The sequence below is a fragment of the Callithrix jacchus genome, chromosome 15, assembly GCF_049354715.1.
Source record: "Callithrix jacchus isolate 240 chromosome 15, calJac240_pri, whole genome shotgun sequence".
Taxonomy (NCBI): domain Eukaryota; kingdom Metazoa; phylum Chordata; class Mammalia; order Primates; family Cebidae; genus Callithrix; species Callithrix jacchus.
Genome location: NC_133516.1, coordinates 77,317,680 through 77,336,223, shown reverse-complemented (window position 1 = coordinate 77,336,223; position 18,544 = coordinate 77,317,680). Strand labels below are relative to the sequence as shown.

Sequence of the window (18,544 nt, the reverse complement as noted above, 5' to 3'; positions counted from 1 at the left end):
CTGATGCTTAAAATTGCTTTAAGGAGAGACAAAGGCTTTCATCTCACAACCAGAAAAAGCTTTGAAGGCCCTGGGTGAACTAATTGATTTAGACTAATACATACTGTTGTATAAAAGGACTGAAGGATTAGATGATGCAATGGGCACCTTTAAAATGGGTGTGAAGTGACAAGCGTTGTAGCAAAGAAAGATGGGGCTTTTCTTGTCTCCTTGGGTGCTTAAAAAGAACAGTCCTGAGGCCGGGTGCAGTGACTCACATCTGTAATCCCAATACTTTGGTAGATCAACACAGGTGGATCACTTGAGCCCAGGGGTTCAAGACCAGACTGGGCAACATGGCAAAATCCCATTTATAAAAATATAATATAGAAATTAGCCTGGCATGGTGGCATGCACCTGTAGTCTCAACTACTTGGGAGGCTGAGGTGGGAGGATTGCTTAGACCTGGGAGGTTGAGGCTGCAGTGAGCCATGATCATCCCATTGCACTTGAGCCTGAGTGACAGAGCGAGACCCTGTCTCAGAAACACATACACACACACACACACCCCAGTCTTGAAATCAGAAGCCCTGGAGTCAGGCTGGGTCCTGGGCCCTACTGCTAGCTGTTTGATCACAGGCAAAATTACTTGAAGCCTTGAACCTGCTTTTTGTTTCTAAAAGGAAGGCAATGCCTACCTTCAGAGTTACTGTGAGACTTTCTCATCATGTTGGTAAAAGTGCCCAGCACAGTGACCACATTCTACCCAGTAAATATTTTCTGTCTTTCCCTGTTGTTCCCAGGAGGTATCACGGGCTCTGTTCCTTCCCACTCCATCCCCCTTACTTACCATCAAGAGTGAGGAATCTGGGATCACGCAACCCAGGTTCAAATCCTGACTCTATCACTTGCTGACTGTCATCTTGGACAAGTTTAACCTCTCTGCGCTCAGTTCCCTCATCTGTAAAAATGGGGATAACAATAGTACTTGCCTCGTGGGAGACAGTAAGGACGAAATGAGTTCATGTGTGTAATGCAATCAGAAAAATTCCTGGCACCAAAAAACGCGTTTTAAGAAGTCTTTGTTACTATGATTCTCGAGGACTTCTCACCTGTCCACTTTCCACAAGCCAAAAGATCAAGTTAAGCTCCACTTCCCCTCTCTCATCTACAGAAGCTCACAGTCTATGGCTACACATTCCGCCCCACCCCGAACACCCGCAGCCCGGGTTTCCTAACGCCCCCACCCCTATCCTTCACCCTCCAGGCCATCTGGTCCTTCCACCACCAGCAAAGCCCAGAGCAGCTTTCCGCTTCCCCAGCAGCGCCCTAGCGCGACCCTGAGAATGCGCCTCTGCTGAGGGGGCGGGGCGGCTCCGTGACGACCCTGGGAACGCGCCTCTGCTGAGGGGGCGGGGCGGCTCCGTGACGACCCTGGGAACGCGCCTCTGCTGAGGGGGCGGGGCGGCTCCGTGACGACCCTGGGAACGCGCCTCTGCTGAGGGGGCGGGGCGGCTCCGTGACGTCACACCCGGCGCGCCCTCGGAGACCTGGCAGCGGAGCCCGTGCGGGGGTTGCCAGGAGAAGGCGGAGCGCTAACTGTCCTAACGCTAACGGCCGTCGTACCCCGCCGCTGCTGTTCCCTGCCCCCCGCCGCTGTTGCCCTCCCCGCCTAGCTTCTACTGGTCTTCTGCCAAGGGTGGTAGGCACTGGATCTCTCCCCACATCTCTCCCTTGAGGCCAAGCGCAGGTGTCCCCTCAAGCCAGACAGCCGGTTTGGGAGCGAGCCTGAGGTAGCCACCCCGGAGGGGAAGTGGAGGGAGGGCAGGGCCCTGAGCGGGTTTGAGGGAGGAGTCTTACCCGACGCCCCTGGATTCTAAGCCTCTCCCTGTTTCAGAGCAGGGGGAGGGAAGGCAAGGAGATCTTTAAGAGAATGTGACTGGGGGGGATTATGGCTTTCTGGTCCAATTGTGTGCGTATTTTGTACCCATAATGCTATTATATGGTTTCTTAACCGGAGGACTCTGGTTGGGAGACTCGAGTCTGGAAACAGAGCCCTTCACGGAGGAGCCACACCTCTGCCTATTCATCAGAAACATGGATATAGAAATAGCTTTGGGGGAATTGTCATGAGGACCAGTGGGCATACCTAGCACTTCATACCTAGGCGTACCGAGACTACTATCACTGATACCTTTTATAGCTAGCACTTCATACCTAGGCGTACCGAGACTACTATCACTGATACCTTTTATAGCTAGCACTTCATAGACTGCTGTCACACGTTCATTTTTACTAGTATCTATTGAACACTGAGTTCCAGGCACTGGGCTAGGCATTGGGAGGGTGTCACAAGCAAAAACTGACCCTTCCTGCCGTGGAGTTTACTGGGGGAGGCACATGTTACTGAAAGAATCACACCAACAATAGGTAAGTGATGCTCTGTAGGGTATGTGCAGTGGAACTGAGGGTGGTCAGGGAAGGCTGTGCAGACCTCCAGAGGAAGAATTAACCTGTTAAGAGGGGGAGAATGCATTCCAAACAAGAGCAGCCGCATCCCAAACCCAAACAGGGATGTGCAACTGCCTGGTGCTTGGTTCCAAGTGCCGCTCATAGAAACTGCCTCTAAAATTCCGGCCTGGAGCCTTTCATTCATGTAACTGGAGACTTTCATTTATGAAACAGAAGCCCTGTTTAGCCCATACCAATAAAACCGAGTGAGAGATTCCAGAAACAAGACTATAGTCTATTTTCAGCACTTGGCAGGTATATGTTGGCCTGTCATTTCACATTGGGAGGCATGTAGGTTCCACTTAAGAGGAAATTTATTGAATTGGAAAAGTTGGGGGTATGGATGAGCCCTGTGTAATTGAAGAAGGCCTACCATCTAAGAGATTTAAAAATGGAAAAGAACTTTACGAAATGTTAGAATTGAGGAATGTTTAGAATGGACCTTTCTCCCACTTCTTTGAGGTGAACAAGTGGCCAATATTGCCTAAAGGCAGAAAAGCTGGGCTTTGGTGCCTCTTTAACTTAGAGAATCTATGATTCCAATTCTTCATGACTCAAAACTGCATGGAACTCCTGAAAGTAAATGGGAACATGGGAGGATAATTTGACCTGGCCCCACTTCAATGTTTTCCATTTCTACAAGGGTGGCAGTACCGTGCACCCAGTCATCCAAGCTTGAAAACTGATAGTCACTCTAGACACTTCTGTCCTTCACCGCCTCCTCCTTCTCCTCCATTTTCTTTTTTTCCTCCTCTACCTTCTCTTCCTCCTCCTCCCCCCTCCATAGTTACTAAATCCTATAGATCCTATCTCTTAAATACCTGTCTCTTCTATCTCTATGACAACTACTTTTCAAGGCAGTGAAGCTCCTGAGAGTTGTCAAAAAGTTCTGCCATATTCTCCTAACCTGGCTCCCTGCCTGAAGGTTCACCACCCTCTCTTCAGCCCAGCCACACAGCTGTCAGTCAACCTATGTTTCAGAGTTCAACAAAGAGAAATAAATCATACAGTAATTTTTGAGCATATAGTAATTTTAACAACCTCAATATAAAGAATTGTTTGATCCTGAAAGACTAGCTTCTCCTGGTTAAAAAAAAAAAAAAAAAAAAGAATTGTTAATGACGGGAGTGGAGTAATGAAGGATTGGTTAATATGTCAGAAGAGATCTAAAATATACGGGAATCACAGATATAAGGAGCAATCCCTCCCCCTAAGAAGATCACCCAAGGAGGAAACCTTTCCCAGAGCTTGGTGCAGAGGATATGGCCACAGCTGACTGGGGAGCAGAGAAATTGCTGAGGTGCCAGGCAGGCAAAATTTACTCTCTGAAACACCAGAGAAGCCACTCACACAAAGGTGACTCACTGGCAGCACTCTGTTACAGAGCTACCCAAGAGGTGCCGGGTACACTGCTAGCCACGGAGCACTGTTGGCCGCTGTGTACCGCAGCAGTTGGGTACTCGGAAGATCACACACTGCATGAACCAGATGCTGGAAAAGCTGTGTGCCACAGAACCCCAGCACGAGAGAAACTACAAGTTCTGGATCCTAGCAAGAAGAACACTCCTAAATTCCCAACAGAAACCTCTTCCTCCTCCAGTCCTTCCAGTGCCCTGTACTAACAAAGCTTATCATTGAGGTGGCTGGCAAGGGAAAAATGTTAAAGGACCTAGTTCAATTTTTGCAGAGGAGGCAATACAATGTGAATTTGGAGCTGAGAGGCAAAACTTGATAACTGGCCCCTCAAGCTAACACTGATTGTGGGACTCTTGTGCTTAAATTTTCTAGTGGCTCCCCATTGCCTTCAAGAAAAAGTTCCAAAGCCCAAGCCTGGAGCTGTACTTAGCTGTATTTCCAACCTTAGGCCCAACCACTCCTGCTTTGCCCACTTTAGAACTCCGTAATTACAGATCCCTGAACTCGTCACATTTCTGACAGCCACACATCTTTGCCTAAGTCCTTCTAGCTACGTGGAATTAGCTCCTTACTCTCATAAGCAAGCGTATGCTTATTGAATACATACCTTGTACCTGGCACTCTTCTGGGTGCTTGAATACAGCAATGAACAAACCAGGTTTTTCCAGGTCTCAGTACGGATATCACCACTCTGAAAAGTATTTTCTGACCTCCTCCTACCTCCAGATGTTACATACCTCATCCAAGAGTTTTTCTTGTGTACTTCTATATCTAGTGTAGGCTTCTTGACACTTGCCAGTCTGTAAATAAGCCATGTGTCCCTAGAATTGTGGACGATGAGGTGAACATGGAGGGAAATCTTTGAAATATGAGCATGGCTAAGTTAAGTCAGAAGTGGTGCCTGCCTATTCATTTGTTAAATAATCAACATGTAGAACTCATGCTTTCAAGAGGTAACACTAGCATGATACATAAGCAAGGTTATATGACCAAGGGTTAACTTTGTTATTGTTGTCATGGAAGGTGTTTTAATTAGGATTGGGACATCTTTTCATTTACATGAGATTATCTGAGACTCCAGGAGAGAAATTAAACAATTGCACAACAACTAAAAGATCCTGCCAAAATACATGGACACAGAAAATGGTGCAGCCACTGTGGAAAACAGTATGGTAGTTCCTCAAAAACTCAAAATACAAGTACCATATGATCCATCCATTCCAATTCTGGGTGTATATATACCCAACACGATTTAAAGCAAGGACTTGAACACATTTGTACACCTATGTTCATAGCAGCATTATTCACAATAGCTAAAAGGTGGAAACGATCCAAATGTCCATTGACCTGTAAATGGATAAAATGTGGTACATCTAACAAAATATTATTTAGCTTAAGAACGAAGAAATTCTCAGCTCAGGACCAGGGGTGCAATGGATAACGCATCTGATGATGGATCAGAAGAAAAAGGAAATTCTGACACATGCTATCACATGAATGAACCTTGAAGACATTGTGCTAAGTGAAATAAACCACACACAAAAGGACAAATACTGTATGCCATATGATTCTATATCGTAGAGTAGTCAAATTCATGGAGCTAGAAGAATGGTGGTTGCCAGGAGCTGTGGGGAAGGAGAATAGGAAGTTAGCACTTAACAGGTACAGAGTTTCAGCTGGTGAAGATGAAGGTCTGGAGATGGACGGTGGTCATGGTTGCACAACAATGTGAATGTACTTAATGCCACTGAACTATACACTCAAAATGGTTAAAATGGCAAATGTTACGTATTTCTAACACAGTCAAAGAATATATTTACATATGTGCAGACAATATGAGCAAATAAAGCACTGCTCTTTGACAGATAAAATGGGTTGAAAAGTCATCAGAAACAAAAGAGTAACTTTTTAAATTATGAAATATTTCATACCTTCAAAATTAGATAAACAATGTAAGTATATGTACAAAAATAATAAACATCTAGACAGCAACCATCCAGCTTAAAATACAGAACATTACGACTAGTCCCGAGACCCTTGTATCTCCCTGATGACATCCCTCTCCCTCCTCCTCCAGGGGTAACCACCATTCTGAACTTGTATTTATCACTCCTTACTCTTTTTCATAATATTATACATCTGTCTCCATAAACAATATATTGCTTTTCCACCTACATGGTGAGACTCCTCCACAGGGATGTCTGTGGCATTACTCATTGAGAACTGTTGCTATTGTCTTAACAATTACAGCTTTCATCATGCTGTAGTGACCCTCTTTATTCCTAATTGTGCATTTTGCCTTAAAGTATCTTTTGCCTGGTATTAGTATGTCACCTTATTATTTACTAATTTATACCCTTTTTACCTCGAATCTTTCTGTGTCTTTGTTTTTTCAGGCGTACCTAGACCTGTATTTAAACTGCCACATTTAAACCCGTATATTTTTATTGTGATTACTGATATGTATGCATTATTTTCTACCATGTTATTTGTCCACTTTTCCTATGTTTTCTCTGCTCCTTTCTTGCCTTCTTTTTGATTAAGGTTTTTTATTTGTGTTTTTAAAAAATGCATTTTTTCCTCTATAGATTTAGTGGTTATATTACTGTTATAACTTTTCTAATACTTTGCAAAGTCTAAAATTAATCATTATGGTATCCTCCTCTTCCTCCAAATAAAAGAAAATGGCTCAGACAGAGGAGCAAAGGTGCATCCCGCCGGAGCTGCCAGAAATTCTGAAGAAGTTTGCCAGAGCCGCCATCCTGGCGCAGCCGGAGGACCTCCTCCAGTTTGGGGTCGAGTAAGTGCTCCTCTCTCTCCTTCACCCCTTAGAGGACCTTCCAGGAGAAAGGGTCCTGGACAACCGCGGAGGTTGTCATGGCTGCAGCCTGGGATTGGGACTAACTGGCATCATCTTTGTGGGTTTTAGGTCTTGCATTGCTTTGATGCTTTAAAATCCACTACATCTAACTGGGTGAGGATGGGATGCCTCCTCTAAGCGAGCCAGATTGAGCAGTAGGACGCCAGGTCAATATGCCGTGTCCTGGGGCAAGCAGCAAGAGTTATATGACTGGTTTCACTCCAGCATATGCACACCCACCTCCTCCCTGCTCTCCTTTTCCCAGTCCCGGTGGAAAGAAGCGCTGGAATCTCCAAAGCTTAATCTGCCCTTTCTTCATTCTCCTCTCACCACTGGATGGCAGCAGTGAAGCCTGGGAAGGGAAGGCAGTGCTAGGTGGATTGGGTGGGACTAGTCCAGCTAGTTCACCCTTTTAAGGAGACGTTTCTTCTCCTGCTGTTATACTTGGACCCAGCCAAAGACACTTTGAATCTTGTCTTTGAGGAAATTATGGTTATTTAGTGTTTCTCTCAAGTGATTTGTTCTGCCAACATCAAGATGTTCGCACAGTACACGTTGCATTCTGGAGAAAGGCCAAGCAGAGTTTTGAGGTCCTCAGGCATGGCTGGAAACAGTGTGCCTCAAACCTGGGTGCCTCCTTTCAGGAGAGACCTCCAAAGGTTGCTTAGTAGATGGAGCTTACACAACAGTTGCTACAGGCCTGGCTTGAAGCAGCTTTGCACAGAAAGCCTCTGAGCTGTGAAACTGCTTCTTAGACAAACTTGCTTGCTTGAAACTGGGGAACAAGGACTTGAGATAGTAGTTGGAAGATCACTAGACCTCACGGACCATTTTCAGGCTGTTTTTACTGTTTGATGATTCCCTGCTTAGTGGGGTTTCAGTGGGAAAGGGAGAGTAAGGGAGGCTGTCGAGAGAAAGTCAGTGAGTTGGGGAAGCGAAGATGCCCTCAGCCTGAGGTTGTGAGTAGGTACACTGCGCAGATGGTAGGGAGAAAGTGTGGACACCTTTAAGAAGACACAAAATGTCACCTTAGAGGGGCCTTTCAGAGTCTCTGAGCCAGCGCTGTTGTGTTCCTGGGTTGGATTAGGATGCAGCTTTGCAATTAGAAGGAAAACAAGCCAGTGGTGCTCATAAAAAGAAACATAACTGGGGGTTGCTTTGCCTAGTAATGAGCCCTGTTTAGTTTTCCTTTCTAAATTTTATATATTGCCTCTAAGATTGAACTTTAGCATCAGAAGACTAATTTATTTTGGCATAGTCAGATAGACAGACTTTATCTTATCCATTAGTTTCAAATCCATTTCCTTGTTCTTGTGCTGCTGTTTTATAGTAAACAATTGCTTAGTATTGTCCCTGACATTGATGTAAGAAGGAATTCCACTATTGTAGCCTGCTTGCCCGCATATTGTATCATGTGCTATACATTTTTTAGACATCTATGAAAACTTCATTTGTAGTTTAAACACAATGAAAAAGGAGAGCATGACCTAAGAGCCCCTCCATTCTATACAGACATGAAAAGCACCTCTCAGATGGTTTTAGGTGACTTACTTAAAACCTGTAGCATTTCAGAGAATAAAACTCTACAAAGTATTTCCAAGACAAAATATGCATTTAATTCATTTAAAGTAAGAATTTCCCTACATATGTGTTGTCAATGAAGAAACCTGTGATCAGCCATTGGCAGAACATGTACTTATTTGTCCTCTGGTGGGCATGTGTTATAACACAAAACATTTGTGGTTCACGGATCGTCAATAACCAGGCTTTTGATGGAGACAGACCCTGCCATACAGTACTGGTGACCCATGTCAACGGCTCACCGTTCCCTGCTGCAGGCAGCCTCTTTTCATCTTATCTCAATGCTGAAACAGAATTCAGTACTTGTTCCACATTGCCCCAAAACAAAGTCCACTCCACAAAATATTGAGGAGCAGGCAGATTTGACTGAAAATTTTGAGAGAAGATAAACAGTTTTCTTTCACAGGCCCCACGTAACTTAAGATCATCTCAAACCTTCTTCGGCTTGTCTTCTCTCCTGAGCCTCGCACAGTGCCCTGCCAACCCTTCTCCCTTCCCTCTTGAAGCCCCGAGTCTCACCATCTCCAGCCAGAAACCCTTCCTGATTCACCCCTAGGAAACTTCCATCTCTTCCCCTTCCCTCCTTTTTTGTTTCTTCAGAGATGGAGGTCTCACTGTGTCACCCAGGCTGGAGTGTAGTGACACAATTACAGTTTGCAGCAGCCTCAAACTCCTGGGCTCAAGTGGTCCTCCAACCTCAGCCTCCAGAGTCACCGGATTACAGGCTCTCGCCACCATTCCTGTGCTGTCTTCCCCGTTCTTATGTACATTACTTTAGTTATCTTCCAACTTCTCTTCCCAAGGTTACATATACATATGTAATATACTATCTATTTGTGTGTACAAAACACTCAGAAATGACTGGAAAAAAAACTTGACCCCAATATGCTCCAGGAATTGCATACCCAAACCTTTGGTTCTTCTTCATCCTTAGAGAACAAAGCTTTGTATTCTCAAAGAATTCTCTATGCCCTAAGTGGAAAGCAACATATTCAGGCTTTTCCCAGATGTAAATGAACTAAACACACTGACACATAGAAGCCACGTAACAAGGGTTCCTTTCTCTACCTCCTTCCCTCAGAAAAAGGGGGAAGGATTGCTAGAACAGCCAGAGGCCACTGGCATACAGGATGCTCCTTCTACTCTCTGACTTTTTTTCTTGTAGTTATTTTGGGGCCCTGTGCCGTGGAGAGAGTCCTCCGGTGAGAGAGCAGTCTGAGCAAGTCGGTAACTGGACACAATTAACACCGGAGCTTTTAAAGATCCTGCATTGTCAGGTAAGGGCCCTGCTGCAGCATTGAGGGGAATGTAGGGACAGTGTTGAGGCTGGGTGGGTACAGACAAAAGCCCACTGTTGTTCTGCCAGTCAGCTGACCGCTTAGAACCAGCATAAAATACACTAAACCATGGACTGAAAGTAAATCTTCCCTTAGAGAAATGGGAATAATTTTGAAATAGGCTGTCGGCTGAGTCGCTGGTGGGGTCATCCCAGATTTGCTTGAAGCTGGCAGAATGTACAGGGGTTCAATGCAATGCTAATCCCATCTCTCTGGTTATAGGTCCTCAGTCACTCGACAGTGTCTCCCTTCCTGATCAAGACCAAAATATGATGCCAGTCACAGTTCAGGGAAGGGCATATTTTAGCTCCCCAGCTATCCCAGGTCCAGACATAGTTTTTAGCTTTTAGGGAGAGGCTGTGAGACTCTTCACAGCCACATCATCCTAGGAGCTGCCTGTTGAATGGATGCATGAGGAGGGTCCGGCTTGAGAAAGTTTGTGGTTTGGCCAATTCCCAGGAAATATGGTTGAGCATCACCATACCCTGCTTTATGATCCAGGACAGAGAGGTTTGGAGTGATTTAGGACTAGCTTGGCTAACTGCTTAGTCCCAGAGGCTTAGCATTTCACTAGAATCAGAGGGTCAGGAAAGCTGTTGGAGCACGTCATTGGGGCATCTGTGCCCTTATTACATTGGTGGCCAACAGCCACTCACCCTCCTGCCCTTTATCCACCAAGTACCTTGTGCAGTGAACATGACAGAGCTGTAAAGTACCTGGGATCGAGCAACAAAAGGCATCCAGACCAGATCCCCGTGGGTCAGCCACATACCCCATATCGCTGCTGGGAAAGCATGAGGGATGCACTTGAGGTCTAGAGCTAAGAACTCAGCGCAATCGGAAAGAAAGAGACCTATGTCTTGTTGTGGTTTTACCATTAGTTAGTGGTCTCAGGTAAGCACTCTACCTCTTGGTTTTGTTTTCAGGCTGTTCTACCTGTCATATAAGGAATAAAACAATTTAGGAATACAGTAAGAGATAAAAGCATCACAGGAAAATTAAAATATCATATAAATGTATATCTTTTGCATAATTCTAACACCTAAAGTTTAAAAATTAATAAATTATGTATCAGCACTAGGATTTGCAAAGATAACTGCCACACAGAGCCATCTTGTGCCTTCCTATCACCCCTTTCCTGCCCCTTGCCATGTGCTGGGAGATGTGGACCTGGCCTGGGGGCAGGGTGTTCCCCAGGGTCTTGCCTCAACTTCTCCCACATCCTCTGTGTTGTGTCTGTCCCCTGCCCTGCAGGTTGCCGGCAGACTGATCGTCCGTGCAGATGAGCTGGCCCAGACGTGGAAGGCGCTGAATCTCCCAACACATCTGTTTAAGAGTGTGATGAACATGGGTCGCTTCACGGAGGAGATAGAGTGGCTGAAGTTTTTAGCCCTCACTTCCAGTGCTCTGGGAGTTGTAAGTTGGCCTGACTGATTTTTGTTCCTGAAGGGGAAAACTCCCTCTGGGCCTGGAAGGGCAGTGCATCTGTACACACGGTCTACTCTCCAGAGCTGATGATAAACACGCCTCTTCTCATCTTGTCCTTCTCTCTAAATCAAAGTCATTTCAGTGCTCATCAGGCAGAAGCAGTGTTTAGAAGGAGGAGAGAGAGAGGGAAACACTATCATCAGGCTCTGGGGAGAACTGACTACAGTGTAACTTTTGGATTATTTATTAATATTGCCCTCAGATGTCTTTTTTTCTTTGTTTTAGCTTTTGTTTTGTTTTTTTATTTTTTTAGACTTTTTGCCCTCAGATGTCTTTTAACTCCACTCCCTCCATTCATATTCCCAGAGACAACCAAGAGCCAGCTGTAGAAGAAGACTTCCAGACACCTAGAATATACATTAATAGACACTTTTTAAAAGGGGTACAATCTTATAGAAAGCTACTGTGTCATAAACAGAATTGGATGCAAAACTCAGACATAAGGAAGCAAAAACAGGAGAGATGAGACTATTTCTGAATTTAGTCATGACATCTCCATGGATGCAGGATGTTCATACAGGTTCACACCTTTTCCAAATTTGACTTGTTTGATATTGGAAAAGCCATTTTACTGTTTTGAAGTAAAATGTGCTGAAATCAGTTTATATGTATAGATATTTAAAGCTTGGGTATCTTAGATATGGACTTACATTGTTAGATATTGTTAAAATAACAAAATGAATCATAAACATGTTTTTATAAAAGAATCACTGAGGTACACACAAGTTTAAAAATTATTGAGAAAGTAATTATCTCTGCCAAAACCAATTTTTATGATGGTATAAAAATGTAGTTCGAATCATTCAGCATTTCTAAACATCATCTTGTTCTCAAATATGCTTGGATTGCATATTTGACAGTTTGTTCCTGAGAAAATTTAGCAGAAATCTTGTAGCCCAACTTTTCCTATAGATTCCCCTACAGCCTTCATCATAATCATTTCTTTAGAGAGGAATAACAAGAGGACATTTGTGGCTCTTTTTTTCTTCACTGTCCTTTATAGCATTTATATACCGAATAAATCACTATCCTCCAAGGAGGAAAGGAAAGGAAGCAGCAGAGGCCTGTGAGTTTTCAATCGGGACTGGGGAAAACCACAAATGGGAAGATAAAAAAGTGGACATATTTTATTAAATTCTCACAGGGTTACAGATTTTTTCACACCACATTTGGAGACGTTTTAGGGGAAATGTACCTTTAAAATTTTATCTGTAGTTAATTCTGATCTTCTTGATCTACCTCACCCACAAAGGGTCAAATAAGAAAATAAATTCAGTCCAGTCCTGAAACTTTAGTCTAATGCAGTAACTGAAACAGCCTAAAAGTAAATTTCCCAGTGTCTCACGTTTTTCTTCACCGTGCTCTCTTCTCCAAGATGGCAGCTGAATGTAGACAGAGAGAGGTGACTCTAGGACCACAGAGCAGTCGAGTGAAGGGTTTCCCATATCCTCAGTCTTCTCTGGCATCTCTGGTCTCCTTGGCAGTGCCCATCTGTTTTGTCGCTCACTGCTTGCAGCTTAAGTTTTTGGTCTCATCTCTCCCAGATTGGTGAAAACCTGACGATGCCTCCCCCACCAGCTCATTTCAGTTCTCAGTGGTGTCGGGGGCCTCCTTGAGTCTCTGCCAGGCTCACCTATCTGCTCCCTGGCTCTGGTGGTTTACTTCACGGCCCTCACCAGTTAGTGATGTGTCTGAATCCTTCCCTTATCCTCATACCTCACAGTAACAAACAGTGACTTTAAAAAGTCAATTTCCAACCCTCCCTCTGCTTAGCCCACTGTGTAGATGCTAGGTTTCCTCTGATGTAACTGTCTCCCAGACTGGAATGGGGAAACCATGAGGTGAATTGTATCTTTTTACTTTTCTTCTAAAACAGGGAGGTGGGATTAAATGTTACATGAGGTTCTTCTACCTCTGACATTGTGATTCTATCCCTGCTTCTCTGCTTCCTTTGAGATACCCTAAGGCCTACCTCTGAATAATAGTGAGCTCTTCCAATTCCAATAGGCCTTGAGATATCTGACTTTGCTCCTCATCATCCCCATGTCAAAGAACCCCTAGAAGTGGCAGGGCATGGTGGCTCATGCCTGTAATCCCAGCACTTTAAGAGGTCGAGGGGGGTTGATCACCTGAGGTCGGGAATTCAAGACCAGCCTGACCAACATGGAGAAATGCCATCTCTACTAAAAATATAAAAAATTGGCCAGGTATGGTAGTGCATGCCTGTAATCCCAGGTACTCAGGAGGTTGAGGCAGGAGAATCACTTGAACCCGGGAGGTAGAGGTTGCAGTGAGCCGAGATCATGCCATTGTACTCCCACCTGGGCTACAAGAACGAAACTCCATCCAAAAAAAAAGAACCCCTAGAAGTAAAGTCAGCCTGGAAGTTAAGTCTGTAAATAAAGGGTGCCCTACAAAACCAGTAATCATTATATTCATTTGCATCACATTGGACTATTTCTGGGATCTTAAATGTGGGGCTGGTCAGTGGTATGGTCTGAATGTTTGTGTCCCCCCAAAATTCATATGTTGGAATCTCAACTTCCAAGGTGATGGCCTTAAAAATAGGGCCTCTGGGAGCTGATTAGGTCATGAGGGTGGAGCCGCATGAATGGGAATAGTGCCTTTATAAAAGTTCCCCCTCCACCAAGTGGGGACACATAGAAAGCATCATTTATGAGAAACAGGCCCTCACCAGACAGCAAATCTGCTGGCACCTTGGTCTTGGAGTTTCCAGACTTCAAAACTGTAAGCAATAAATTTCTGTTGTTTGTACATTACCCAGTCTAAGGTATTTTGTTATAGCTGAGACTAAGTCAGGGGTCACCATTTGGTGGAGATGTTGCCTCCTAGTCAATTCATATATCCTTAGAGGCAAGCTCAGAATTTCTCTTTCCTTTGCCAATTCAACAGCAAGACACGATCTCTGTGTTATCTAGAAAAGCCAGTTTGTTCCTTATAGAAGAGTCTAGTGGCAGGAATTTTTTACTCTGATAGGTAATAGGCACATTTACTCTTCTTTAGCTCTCTGGGTCTGACAGACATTATTGAGAATGCAATGGCATGCAGACCTGTATTCCTCTTCCCTTTAGCACTCCTTCCTCTGGACTGGTCTATGCCACCTCCTATTCCACTGAACTGATTAAAAAGGAAGAGACCACATATGTAGCAAATAATCATGTTCACTGGAAGGAATGACATATTTTGTAGGCCAATGATTCACATTTCAAGGCTTTCACTTCTGACTTTGAAAATGAAGCTCGTAAGATGTTTAAAGACTACCTCTGTGAAGTGGATCCCAAAAAAATATTGTGCAGGAGAATGAAGATCTGTTTACTTTAGATTTATGTCAGTTTGCTAAATACCTCCAGTCCAAAGAGTTATTTATCCACTCATCCATTTATTAAATCTTAAAAATTTAAAAATCTTATGAGAGCAATAGAATTTGAAGGTTTGTTGTTTGAATAATCAATAAAAGATGATAATGTTTAGCATTGAGAAAGCACCTATGTTAGTTTGTTAGGGCTGCCATGACTTGGTGGCTTAAACAACAGAAAATTGCTGTCTCACAGTGCTGGAGCGCAGAAGTTCTGAGAACAAGCTGTCAGCAGGATTGCTTTCTTTGGAGGCGTTTCTTTTTGGCTTAAAACTGGCCAGCTTCTTTTTGTTGTTGTTGTTGTTGTTTTTGAGACGGAGTTTCGCTCTTGTTACCCAGGCTGGAGTGCAATGGCGCAATCTCAGCTCGCCTCCTGGGTTCAGGCAATTCTCCTGCCTCAGCCTCCCGAGTAGCTGGGATTAAGGCACGCGCCACCATGCCCAGCTAATGTTTTGTATCTTTAGTAGAGATGGGGTTTCACCATTTCGACCAGGATGGTCTTGATCTCTTGACCTCGTGATCCACCTGCCTTGGCCTCCCAAAGTGCTGGGATTACAGGTGTGAGCCACCGCGCCCGGCCAGCTGGCCAGCTTCTTGAACTGTTTCCCTCTGTGCCCACATGTCTGGTGGCTCTCTCTTCATGTCCTAACTCTTCTTCATATAAAGACACTCTACTGACTTCATTTTAACTTAACTTTTTAAAGGTCAGATTTTCAAATACAATCACATTCTCAGATTCTGGGGTTAAGGTTTCAACATATGAATTTTAGGGTGAACACTTCAGCCCATACCAGGACCCCATGGGACAGGGCAACAGAACAAAGCACTAGGTGTGCAGATTTTTTTTTTTTAACAGAAACAGAGAGGGTGAGCTGGGTGGAAATAATGAAGTTCGGAATGTGCTTCCAAATCTGCTCCAAACCATTCTCCCACTGACCTCGTCTCACATGCATGACTTACCATCCTCCCAGACAGCCTCATACATACTACTTAGCTCCAAGCCTGCCCTCTCACCCGCTCTCAATTAGGTGGAAGTGCCTAGAAGATGCAGTGTTACACAACACTTTCCATGAGAGGACCCCCAGGGGCAGGGGAGAGAAAAGGAAGGTGGCCTGCTGCAAACTCCCCATTTTTTTGACATCATGTGGTTTACTGAATAATCTATTTATAAAATTACCATGCTTATTAAATGCAAATCAACAAAATTTAAATATTAACTCATTAAAAATTAATAATTATTACACACCAAAGTTAGAGAAGCGCCGTCTAGGCAATCATTCTATTCTGGGGACGGATGAGAGAAGAGCAAACATCTACTGCTAAGGCAGGACAAGTCTCCTCTAGCAATCATGTGGGAAGATACAGCAGCTGCTTTTTCATTCACCCAGTCACACCTGAGTCACCACTCAGGCCTGCTCTTTCACTGATTCCTGGAAGAGTGTGTGTCAGGACAATCTGTACATCTTTAATTTCAGTAAACCACCAAGATCTATATGCTGACCTTCATTTCACAACTGTTTCACCTGTAAAATTTATTCCAAGGGTGAGTTTATTTAAAAACATGAGATTAGTTCTGAGCATGACCTTTTAATGTTCAAGTTTCACTGTAAGGAGGGTTTGCATCTGTAGTAACTCTTTTATTAAAATTCCTGGCACTCATTGCCTACCAGTATTTCCCCAGCAATAAAAGGGTTAGTATTATGCAATATAAAATAAGGCACTAGGTGATTCTATTTAGATAGACCCGTATGTTTTAGAAGAACATTTATCTTGATGCTGAAGACCATTTTTCCAGTATCTTCCTGGGACTCTATCTTCCTGGGGAAATTACCCTTCTCTTTCTTACCTTCTTCTCCTCTACTGTGGCGTTGCCACAAGTATCTTGCTGCAGTATATAGGCTAGACTATTTATCTCAGCCCTTTAGAGATAAGATTGGGGGGTAATAATAAGAAATAATTCTAATTATATAGAATGCAAATCAACTTCCCTCCTTTAGTGAGTTTATTTGGACTAAAGTAACAAATATCTTAAAGTACTTAGGAATTTATAAATTTAATTCCCTGAGTAGTCTTCCAACAAAGAAAGGAGAGAAAAAAATAAAGACACCCAATACTTAATATTTTTTAGAATGAATTAGTGACATTTGAATGTAAAAATTTCAAGCTTTCTAGAGTCTTAAATTGTTCCCACCTCATTTTATAAAAGCAGTATTTTTGTTTTCTTTCTTGTATCTAAACAGATCTCAGGACTATTGCCTGGAAGGGTAACTTCTCCTCATTTTATCTAACTTTTATAGACTATCACAGACACTCTCACGTTACTGTGTGAGGTCTTATGTGACCATGATGGTGGGCCACCCCGGATACCTTTCAGCACGTTCCGGTTTCTCTACACGTATATTGCCAAAATGCTTGGTGAGATCTCTGCTTCACACGTCAGCAGGATGCTAAACTACATTGAGCAGGATGTGTAAGTTAACTTTTACAAAGGAGAGGTGAAAGAATACCAGGATAACAAATCTAACAGCTCAAGATAGAGTGAGATTATTATATTATACTGCTCTGGGAACAGAAAAGTATTGTGAGGAACATGAAATATGGATCTGAAACAAAAGGGGAAAGGGAAAGAGGAAGAAAAAGAATTATATAGGACAATAATTCTTTGAGTGCTACTGAGACTAGCAGTAGTGACAGCAGCAGCACCTGAGAACATGTTAGAAATGCAGGATTGCAGGCTACACGCTGGACCTATGGAATCATAAACTCTAGGGGTGGGGCCTAGGAATCTGTGTCTTTATAAGCCTCCCTAGTAACTCTGACTCATGTTCTGCTTTGACCAGTGGAACTGCAGTGGAGGAGGAGGAGGAAGAGGATGAGGAGGAGGAGGAGCAGCAGCAGGCAGTCAAGGGTTAAGAGAAAAAGAGGCCAGGCATGGTGGCTCACACCTGTAATCCTAGGATGGGTGGATGGCTTGAGCTCAGGAGTTCAAGACCAGCCTGAGCAATATGGTGAAACCTGGTCTTTACTAAAAATACAAAAATTAGCTGGGTGTGATGGTGTGTGCCTGTACTGTTTAATTGGGAGGATGGCTTGAGCCCAGGAGGTAGAGGTTGCAGTGAGCCAAGATTGCACCACTTACTCCAGCCTGGATGACAGAGCCAGAGCCTGACTCCGAAAATAACAAAGTTAAGAGAAAAAAGATCAACAGCAGAATTTGAAATGAGAGAATTGTTTGTATATTTTCTTTCTTAAGATTAACTGTCAATGAACTAACTGCAGATAAACCTTTTTCCAAACAGAATTGGTCCTGATGGTATCATCAGAGTGAATGACTTTACCCAAAACCCTAGGGTTCAGCTGGAGTAAAAGCACAATTTTGGCAGTTTTAAAGGAAGATGCAGAGATGACTGTACTTCAGAATGACTGAAACCCATAAACCCTCCAAAATCAATTATCTTGTACAACTGGCACACACGAATAAACAATTAAACAAACATGAAATCAGAAATGTGTGGAATTAAGATGTGAAATTGTTGGAACAAAACATCTTCATTCCCAGGAGATTAGTATTCCTCCCACGTGGACACTGAGTAAAAGGGGCTGACAAAGCATGGATAGAAATGCATCTCCAATCAAAGCCAGACAGTCCGATTTTAAAAGGTAGACTGTTAACCAGACACAGTGTGTTGTTCTGTGATTGTTAGGCATCATTTAGATGAGTGTCTTTCATGTGGCCGACTGAAGTTTTTACCAGTTTATTTCTCCATTTGTTGGTACTGTGCTAGTCATTCATTCATATTCTCACTCAGCAATATTTATTGAAGTTAGCTATGTGCCAGGAATAGGCTGGCCAGAAAAAATACAGGACACCCAGTTAAACTTGAATTTCAGACAAACAACAAATAAGTTTTCTTTGGTTTTTGCTAAACCTGGCAACATTCCAGGAACTATGCAGGCTTCTGAGCACATACAAATAAATAATATCTGAATTCTGCC

General features: G+C 43.5%; 1 protein-coding gene across 5 annotated transcripts; it reads left to right on the top strand.

Annotated features, from left to right (window-relative positions):
- Positions 1 to 1,503: 1,503 nt before the first annotated feature.
- Positions 1,504 to 18,049, top strand: ROPN1B (rhophilin associated tail protein 1B). Of its 5 annotated transcripts, none has more exons than XM_078351892.1 (6): positions 1,504 to 1,681; positions 6,588 to 6,706; positions 9,513 to 9,624; positions 10,939 to 11,100; positions 16,846 to 17,018; positions 17,848 to 18,049. In XM_078351892.1, the coding sequence occupies exons 2-6, from the start codon at positions 6,591 to 6,593 to the stop codon at positions 17,912 to 17,914; spliced, it is 630 nt and encodes a 209-aa protein (XP_078208018.1). In that variant the 5' UTR covers positions 1,504 to 1,681; positions 6,588 to 6,590; the 3' UTR covers positions 17,915 to 18,049. The 5 variants fall into 5 exon arrangements, with proteins under 5 accessions (XP_078208018.1, XP_078208017.1, XP_035129846.1 ...); XM_078351891.1 differs by having other exon boundaries at positions 1,504 to 1,772; XM_035273955.3 differs by having other exon boundaries at positions 1,504 to 2,409.
- The last annotated feature ends 495 nt before the right edge of the window (positions 18,050 to 18,544 follow it).

What these genes read in the sequence shown, in the direction of transcription:
- ROPN1B (XM_078351892.1), top strand. Translation starts at nt 6,591, where the DNA reads ATGGCTCAGACAGAGGAGCAAAGGTGCATCCCGCCGGAGCTGCCAGAA. An exon ending in CTTCCAGTGCTCTGGGAGTT is followed by an intron (nt 11,101 to 16,845) that starts GTAAGTTGGCCT and finishes TAACTTTTATAG; the next exon opens with ACTATCACAGACACTCTCAC. An exon ending in AACTACATTGAGCAGGATGT is followed by an intron (nt 17,019 to 17,847) that starts GTAAGTTAACTT and finishes TTTTCCAAACAG; the next exon opens with AATTGGTCCTGATGGTATCA.